The sequence below is a fragment of the Ochotona curzoniae genome, unplaced genomic scaffold (genome assembly GCF_017591425.1).
Source record: "Ochotona curzoniae isolate NIBS_2020 unplaced genomic scaffold, NIBS_Ocur_1.0 contig_64, whole genome shotgun sequence".
Taxonomy (NCBI): domain Eukaryota; kingdom Metazoa; phylum Chordata; class Mammalia; order Lagomorpha; family Ochotonidae; genus Ochotona; species Ochotona curzoniae.
In genome coordinates, this window is record NW_024466502.1 from 12,286,532 (window position 1) to 12,296,259 (window position 9,728).

Below are 9,728 nucleotides of genomic sequence, written 5' to 3' on the forward strand. Positions count from 1 at the left end.
CCACAGCTTTGTGCCATCCTCCATGACCTTCTCAGGTCATCATAAGCAGGGAGCTGGATCAGAAGTAGAGCACCCAGCACATGAACTGGCTCTGATATGTGATGGCAGCACAACAGACCGAGGATTGGCCTATAACCCCATCATGCTGGCCCAGGAAGCTTAAAAAAATTCATGGTTACAAAGACTTATTTATGATTGTTTACTGTTTTACTCATTAGTAGTACTTTTATTCCTTTCTGTACAAAAATGTTCTATTTCTGTATGTTACAACACATAGGCAATTTTTATAAATTTGTGGTCATTACAAAGAGTATTCAATGTTTAAGGAATAGAACATACTAACTAAATTGGATCTACTTTACTAATTCCTTTATGTAAAGTCTCTTTATCTTTTTTGTTGTTGTTGTTCCATATGACTTGGGTTTTATTAGAAAAGCAAATTAGTCTCATGCCCTGCGTGTCCTTTTGAAGTTCCTCTTATTTTCCTGTGAGTAATTGGATGCTGTGCTTTTCAGTGCAGAGATGCTCATGGCGGGTGTTTTCATTTTGAATTCTGTTTTCTGCCTGTTTATAGTGTCTTTCTATTATTAATGTTGTTAGCTCTGAGTCCAGGCTGACACAAATCTAAGATTGGGTACCTGTTATCACTGCTTTAATTTGGCCTATTTGTCTGATTGTCTTTCAGTATCCAAAAGTGTATCTCTTGTTTCCACCAGCTAGTTAAATTTTTCACAGATACTAATGCTTAGCCTTAGCCTTTTATTTTTAACCCATGAATTTAGTCCACTTACATTTATTGAGTTTATAGTTATGTTTTATTGTAGTTCCACCATTTTCTACTTTCTAGTGTTCTTTTTCATTTATCCCTTAATTTATGGTCTTTGGATGTTTTTTATTTCCTTATTTTATCTGTAATCCTTTCATTTCTCCTAAATATTCTTTCTTTGTCATTGACTCCTCATTATAAACATGACGACTTAAGTACACTTCTTTTCTTTTCTAGTGCCAAATTTTAATTGTTCAATTTGGCTTCTGTTCTTTGCCTTAGAATCTTCAATACCAGGACACTTCAAAAGATTCTCAGAGAATGAAATTGAAAGATAAATTCATTTTGATACAAAAATTCTGAAATCCATGCATATTTTTTTTCGTAAATCACACTTTCCATAAACTTTCAGAATGTTTTTATTTGGAAAGCAGTTACAGGGAGAAGAAGGAGTAAAAGAGAACAAGAGAGAGATCTTCCATTCACTGAATCACTCCCCATATGGCTTCAACAACCAGAGCTAGGCTGGTCTGTATCCAGAACTCTGTAGTTTCTTCCAGGTATCCCATGTGGATGCAAGATCCCAAGGACTTTGACCATCCGTCTTTTTCTACTTTCTCAGGCCATAATCCTGGATCTGGATCAGAAATAGAGCACCCTGGACACAAACTGGCATCAATATGGGATGCTGGCATGGCAGGCAGAGACTTAGCCTACTGTGCCATGGTGCCAGCCACAGCTTTTTGTGGTCCTCAAGTGTACTTTTCCTTAGAGCTAGAATCCCTTACTTACTTCATGTCTGAAATATTTGCTGCCTCTCTAATTTGATTTGGCTGATCACAAAATTATTGATTTACATTTTCTTTCACTTACTGTGCTGTAATAATATAATGATGTAAGGTTATGTTAGACATACTTGGTCTTCTTAGGTGTTCAATGGATTCTATCTTTATGTTGAGTGTTACTTTTTCTCAGAGTTCATTATAGCCCCTTTTGTACTTAAGATTCAAGTATTTTTTATGGAAGTTTACTTGAATTATATCCTTGAATATTTTTCATTGTGCTGTCCTCTTTATAATATTAGTCATACACATGATGTGTTATTACCTGTTATATGAAACTATTTTTTCCTAAACTTTCTAAATAGCTTATTAACTTCCGAATATTTCATGTAATCATGACCTCCACATCTCACGGTTTTTCCTAGCAGTGATTCATTACCACAAGTTTTTGAGGTTCCCGTCTAAGGTGGGATGGCCCGTTGATTTAGTGTTTGATGAGAGTGATAGATAGCATTTTGTTTAGAAGGTGGAGGAGGGGGACATAGAAGATCTCTTTCCTCTGCTAGTTTACCCTCCAGATTTCTGTAACAGGGCTGGGCTAGGCCAACACTAGAAGTCCAGGGCTCAATCCAGGTCTCCTGTGTGGTGTTGGCTACCCAAGTGTTTAAGCCGTCATCTGCTGCCTCCCACATTGGAAGCAGAGGAGCCAGGACCCTAGCCAGTCACTTTAATATGAGATGTTGGTAACTTGGGTAGCATCTAAGCACTGTGCCAAATGCTTGCTCCAAAGACCTGAGTATTTAAATGTCTACATGAACTTGGAAGCCAAATCAAATTCCAGCTATAGTACTTGACCAATGTTCTTTGATTTTTATGTTCCACTTCACCTTTGACATTTGTCAGCATTCTCCCTTGCTCTGCTATGTTTCCCGGTACTGTCGTGCTGTTCCATGTACTGTTGTGTACTGTTGTGTCTCTTGTGCACAGCCTGAGTTTTGTCTATGTTTTCTTTGAGTATACTACATTGTATTTTTAGCATTTTTTGTTTGCTTAGTGTTTTTCTTGTTCTTTTGCCTCACTTTTTTTTTACTTTACAAATTCTGTACTACTGTTTTATCATCATTATTATCTTTTCTACTCATCATCTTACAAAAAAAATATTTACTGGGGCTGGCATGATAGTTCAACTGGCTAATCCTTAGTCTTGCAGCACTGGCAATCTCATGTTGGCACCAATTTGTGTCCCAGCTGCTCCACTTCCCATTCTGCTCCCTGCTTGTGGCCTTGGAGGGCAATGAAGGACAGCCCAAAGCTTTGGTACCCTGCTTCCACGTGGGAGAACCGGATGAGGCTCCTGGCTCCTGGCTTTAGATCAATTCAGCTCTGGTTGTTGTGGCCGTTTGGGGAGTGAGCCAGCAGATGGAAAATCTTTCTCCCTGTCTCTCCTCTCTGCCAATCTGCATTTCTAATTTAAAAATTCATCTTAAAAAAAACAGATTTACCACCATGGAGGGAGGGCACAGGGAGGGGTTGGGGGAATCCCAGAACCTATGAAAATGTGTCACATAATGCAATGTAATAATAATGATAATAAAAGATTTATGTATTTGGAAGACAGGTTTGCAGAAAGAGGATGGCATAGTGGGATCTTGTGTTTGCTGGTTCACTGTCCAAATGGCCACAATGGCTAGTTCTGGGCCCCACAGAAACCAGAACCCAGGAGCTCCATTCAGGTCTCCCACATGGGTGACAGGAACAAGCACTTGTGGCATCTCCGACTGCCTTCTCAGACCCATGAACAGGGAGTTGGATAGGAAGTGGAGCAGAGCTGGACCAGCAGTCTGATGGGATTGTTGGGGGTCATAGGGAGTGGCTTAACCAACTGTGCCACAATGCTGACCCTCCTGCTTCCTCATCATTTTCTGTTACAATGAATTTTCTGATACAGCTGCAGGACAGTTGTGGTTAGGGCATTATTTCTGCTGAAGAGATGGACACAAAGACTGACTGGAGTGTATGTTGGGTCCTTCCTCCTTGGTCCACAGAATTGGACATTTACAATGCCACTTACAACTCAGAATCTCATCTAAAAGCTTTCCCAGTGAGCATGTGTCAGGCAAGATGTTTGAAGCTGTCAACTAATGGGAGAACTAACCCTCCATGATTGAGACCTGCTGCCATAGGCATCCCTGTCTGTCACAGCCCCATTGGATGCAGTAGCCTTTGGCAGCTCTTCCAGACATTCTAACATTCAGGTTTCACATGACTCTGAATATCATCAAATGCTAAACTTCTTTTTAATTTTTCAATATGTTTGATATTTTGGGTGAGCTCAAGTAAGGACAGGGAAAAACACAGTTCATTACTTCATCATCTCTAACTCTCCAGTACTCCTTAACTTTATGATAAAATATAAAGGGACTTCAAAAGTTAATTCCCTTTTTCATGAATTTTTTACATCTCTTTGTACCTACCAACCATGTGCACCAAACCAGACCTCTCAGAGGGTTTCTATCCAACAGGCCCCAAGATCACCAAGGGGTGAGGCAAGGGTGAGGCAATGGTGCTTTTCGCTTGCAGAACCATCGGAGACAAACTGGTGAAGGATGTCTGTTTATTTGGAAGAAGTTACAAGCTTATATAGAGTAGGAAAGGGGGCAGGCATAAAGGCAGTCCCACCCAACAATAACATTGTAACTGGTTAGTAGACATGTCTATCTCTCTGGACCCTCCAAGTTATAGGTCACTTTTTGCATGCAGGGCAGGAGGACAAACTCATTACGTGTAGCTGAAAAACAGGATGAGTGTTAACATTTAACTTCTAGAGTTGTTTATCAAGGAAGTCCTAGCACAGCCCATCCAAGCACAGAGAAGAGAGACTGGGGTCCAGTCTACTGCTCTCACTGCATGCCCAGTGAACAGGTCAGGTTGGGGTTTCAGCTGAGACTCCTACCAAGGGTTTCCCTGGGGACACGGTATACCGGTATACTGTGTTTCTACAGCCTCCCACATGGGCTAAGCAGGCAGAGATTCAGGAATGATCTCCCACTCAGGCCTGCTTTAAATAAGAGGAACAAGAGGCCTTACGACCCACTGTGATTGGCTCGGTGCCTTGCAAGTCAGTGAGAATTAAGTCTTGAACCAATTCAACACATTGCCAGCTGTCTTACAAGTACCAGGTAAATAAATGTCCAGTTCTTTGTGCAGGCAAGGGAGCTTTTATTCTTGTGTTGCCTTGAGTGAGATTAAACTCCATTATGGGACTTCACTGATGAGCTATAGTTTAAATACCGACCTTGGTTTTAGCATACATTATAGAAGCAGTAGCGACCGCAACTCAAAAGAAAAAGAAGAGGACGAGATAGCCAACACTCATGGGTCCCAGATTCTGTTTGCTGCCCAAAATTTACATTGTCACCCCACCCCAACATTTTTACAACTGTGCTAACTTAGCATTTCTGTCTCTTTTTGACACATGGAAAAACTGAGGTACAAGTGCCCAAGTAACTTCTCAGGGCCCCCGGCCTTTGAAACCCTTTTGATGGACTTTTGTACCTCCCGGGTTACCATGGTCACTTAAAAAAGACATTTCCCCAGTGACTCTGGGATTCTTTTAAGATAAATCAAAAGAGTCACAAGAAGGGCCCAGGATGTTTTGCTGTCATCTTGTCTGTGGATGATACTGCTACTTTCTGTGTGCTAAGGGGCCACTTCCAACAGCATCGTGATCACACCCAGCACTTAGCTCGGCGTGTGTTCGGCTGCAGCTTGTAGCCATTCATTAGTTCCTATGAGGTAAGTCATTGTTATCTCACTTTAGAAAGCAGGCAGCTGGCGCAGAGACCAGGATCAGCAGTTAGTCTAAGGAGACCGCGATGAGACTGGATTCCCCCTCCCTGAAGACCCTGCTAGAGAAGCTGCAGTGGTCCTCATGCCCTGCTTAGCCTGTGTGGTGCTACAGAAAGGTGCTTTTTCGTATAACCATGTATTTTGCAGGTGCATTTTATGTGCTCCACACCAGGAGAACCAGAGAAACGAAACTCAAAGGAGCTTACACACTGCAAGCATCTTGTTGACAACACATTTCAGACCTTCAAGCTAGAACCACTTCAGGGTTAATCCTATCATTGTCTCTTTAAAAGTCACATCAAGAGGGTCCTGAACCCTGGAGATTCTACCAAGCAGTGAGAAGTAGAAACTAAGAGCTGTTTGTTCTTTTGCCTCTTCTTAGTTTCATCAATAAAAAAGTTGTTTGTGGGATATGTAAATATGTAACTGGGGCTGCCTTTCTGTAGTGCTGGCTTCCCATATGAGTGCCAGCCTCGGTCCCAGCTGCTCCGCTTCCAAACCAGCTCCCTACCAGTGCACCTGGGAAAGCAGCAGATCACACAGGTGCTCGGGTCCTTGTCATCCAATGAGAAAGCGGGATGGAGTTCTAGGCAACTGGCCTCAGCCTGGCCAGCCCAGGCCATCGGGGGAGCAGTCCGCAGATGGAAAAATCTCACTGTATCTTCTTCTCTCTTACACTCTGCCTTTCAAACAAATGAACCAAGCCTTTGAAAAAGTAATTAAAATTCCAACTGCAAGCAATATGGCTAGCTTTACAAAATAGGGAAAGAAGATGTTAAGTAATTACTTCCTCTCCAACCCCCAAATATTGTTTCTGAAAACTGATACTTCAGTAGGGATAAAGCACATTGAAGAATGTTTTATGTCTCTTCTGAAGTTACATTTGATATATAGTATCTTATATGCAGTGATGTTTTTAGAGTAACAAGAGTGCCAGTAGTCAGAGAAAAAGAAAGTGCGTTTGCTGTGTAGGTAGGTGTCTGAGCAGTTTGCTGTTTTTATGCAAAGGCCATGATGTCCAGTGATAACCTTGTGCACAACACCCACATATATATTTGGAGCCAGGTTTTATGAAACAGATCCAGAATCGTGTGACTAAGAAACCCCCATCCTGTGATACGTGTCAGCCTCAGAGAGATGGTACATATTCTGTTTTAAAGACTCAAACAAAACTTTTCACATTCTTTTCTGAGAAAAAAAAAATTACATTTGAAGCCTTTTTTCGCCCAAACACATTCTGAGATAAGAGCTCACAAGTCTTGACATTATTTCATTTTGTTATGTGCGTCTGTCAAGGAACTGAGATACGATACAGCTACTAAAAACTGATGATTGTGGAACAGAGCGACCTGACAGCATTTCATTTCCTTTATGTTCTGATTATACCTTTATCAGAAAACCTGTATCTCTTCGAGTTCAGCTGGAAATTGGCAGAATTCAGCAACTCAAAGCTGTCCTATTATGGGGTGTCATCTCCCATTTTAGAGAAGTTGCTTGGCTGAGTCATTGTTTAAGGCTTTTGCTTCTCTTTTCATTTTTGTGGTCCACTATCCGCAGATCACATTTCTATAGCCCCTGTAACTGCTCTGCCGCACGAATTAAACACCGGCATCTTTCATCCGTGGACGCCAGCATTTCAATGCTTGTCAGTCAGAGTTTATGAAATACAGGGATTACAACCTGATATTAACATCCCAATCTATTGTGCTCCTTTTTTATGGGTGAAAATGAGAAACCCCTGCTCCGATGCTGGATTCTTCAGTCCCTTTGTCATCCTGCTTTTAATTTATCACCGAGTTTGGAGTCAGGAAAACGATTTTGCTTATCAAGTTAGTGCTGTGATGAAGTGTACCCCTGAATCAGAGTGATCAGAACCCAAGTGGATCCACAGGTTGTTTGGTGGTGAGCCCAGCTCCGCTGAGGGCTGTGGCCGGACTTACTGCCCTTCTGACAACTAACAACTTCTAATTGTGCCTTCGTGAATGTTCTCATTGGCTTCATATGAAGAAGTGGCCATAGAAGTGCAGGGTTGTGGGGAGCAGGGCTTTAAAACTCTTTCACATGTTCTTTATAGTTCCTTCTCTTTTTTTGGATAGGTGTTCTTCAAAAGGAATTATCCAGATATCAGTCAAACGGACTCCGTGGTTACCAGCACCTCCAATGGACAGCCCTCTGCCTTAACTATTTTTGAGACGGCACTGTGATTCTTCCAAGATGTCAGATCTGTTCCAAAGGCATTTTCCAATTGTTTTTGCACTGTGTAAACTATAGTGTACATTTTTTTACTAAGCTATAATATGGACATGTTCAAAATGTTAGTTTTTTTGGATCTGCCCCTCAACTTCATCCAGTGATCTCAAGCTTTGACAAAAGGGTTTGTTATTTTTACTTTACTGTTTCAGTTTAATCTGAATCAGAGGTGCAGGCCACCAGAAAATGTTGTCTACCAGGTTTTATGCCTTACCAGACCCCAGAGCCAAATCTCATTTTATAAGGAATAGAACAGAGTTGTCATAGGTTGTTGTTTTTTGTTCCTGCTAGTCCCAAATTGCGTATTGCTATCCAATTATATCAGGGATTCTATTTACTTGAAGACTGCACAAGGCTGCCATTTCATCTTGCCAACTTTATTTGACCTAACTAGGACCCATTGTTTTCCATCAAGGCCTCTGATTAACATAGGACAGATTACTAAGAAGATCACAAGATATACTTTAAGTCACACCTAGAGAGTCTACCTCCACCAGAAAGAGAGAGAGAGATGGCTGAAAATTCTAGAATAGACAGAAAAGAAAACAGCACTCCCTAAAGCTGGGTGCCCTTGTAGGTGAGTTGATGACAAAGGACACCCCAGCACCAGCCAGGTCCGCGTGGCTCACATGGTTCTGGCACACATGAGAACTCAGTTGTGGTTTTAGACTCAGCAGGCCGAAACCTCCCACTGTAATTCCTGAAATACCCAGTGTTATTCTTATTTGGATTTCTGGTTTACAGAAGGGGAGGCCTGTTGAGTCTAAACTGTTTGGTTTAACCTTTGTTGAAATCCTTCCTCCATCCCATGCCTAGGACCTCCTGACGTGGTAAGAGAAACTGAAAATCATCACAAACATTGGCAGTAATTATGCAGTCCATTCTCTGAATGTATCCGTAGGGTTCACGCCTGTGAGCCTGCCCAGATTAGTTTATGTTTACTTGTGACCACTAATAACAGCTTCTGGAGGTCTTTCTGAATCAACAAACCACAGTACTTCCTAGGACTTGTTGTGCGATATTTGAACTACGAGTCTAGTTTTCTTGATGGAGGTGGCCATGGTATGTTAAGTTCACGTTATCAGAGGTTTTACTTTCAGGGTTTAAGTGGACTCTTATGACCTCACAGGATGGCAGAGCCACCCTCAAATTGCATATGTCAGTACAACAGGAGAGAAAAGCATGTTTTGTAAAATGAAACGCTGAAGCGTGCACGCAGAGCAAGCTATCCGAATGCGTCAAGTGGAAGAGCTGTTCAGCTCTGTGTGTATAGAAATGTATGATTAGTGTATATTCCCCATAAACCACACACACCAAGTTGTCTACTAGTAATGATGTTTTGGTATTTCCGGAGAGTGAAATGACAATAGTGATAATAACTTTGTTAAAAAATTGGAAACATCTGCCATGTATATGTGTTTATTTGGTCTCTAGAGGTTATTGGCAGTCATAAAAACATGTTCTTCTTTCATTTCTATTTTAGTGTCATCATAGGATTTTTAATTCCATTTGAAATAAATCACAGTTTTCATCTCTCTTCAGAGAGCTCTATTTTTGTCCTTAGATTACCGACTCGCATCCTGGCTGATACAGCCATGGGGTTTGCTAGGATCAAAAACCTTGAAATCAAAAATCATCTTCCATTATCAACGGATCTTTTTTTGACTAATTAATTCTACCAAATATTGTGAGAAGATCCATGGTTTTCAGATAGCTTGAAACTTTACAGGTCCAGTTGCACTGTTCTAGGCCCCCCGGCTTGAACAACAATGAAACACTTGGTTTTGATTTTTAAGGTGATTTTGTTCAAAACTATCAACAAACGCCTATTGCTGCTGCATTTCAAATGCTGCAGATGGAGTGGGCATTTCACCTAGTGGTTACAATGCCAGGGAAGATGTCCCTAGCCCGTGCTGGAGGTGCCTGGTTCCAGTTTCTGGCTCTGGCTCCTGACTCAAGCTAACACCATAGCAGACCCTGAGAGACACCAATGGTGGCTGGGTTAGGAACCAGGCTTCTGCCACTCACTGGGAGACAGTGCTGCTTTCCCGGCTTTGGCTCCTGGTCTGCCCGGGCTTGTT

General features: G+C 41.7%; 1 protein-coding gene across 7 annotated transcripts in view; it reads left to right on the forward strand.

Annotated features, from left to right (window-relative positions):
• The window catches only part of ABCC4 (ATP binding cassette subfamily C member 4), a 234,314-nt gene extending 225,126 nt beyond the window's left edge, over positions 1-9,188 (forward strand). For 6 of the 7 annotated variants that reach the window (XM_040991240.1, XM_040991237.1, XM_040991242.1 and 3 more), the window contains one exon: positions 7,494-9,188. In XM_040991240.1, the coding sequence (XP_040847174.1) occupies positions 7,494-7,601 (108 nt within the window). In that variant the 3' untranslated portion in view covers positions 7,602-9,188. Of the gene's footprint in view, positions 1-431; positions 507-7,493 lie in introns of those variants that run through there. The other variant, XM_040991238.1, reaches the window with a different exon arrangement.
• The last annotated feature ends 540 nt before the right edge of the window (positions 9,189-9,728 follow it).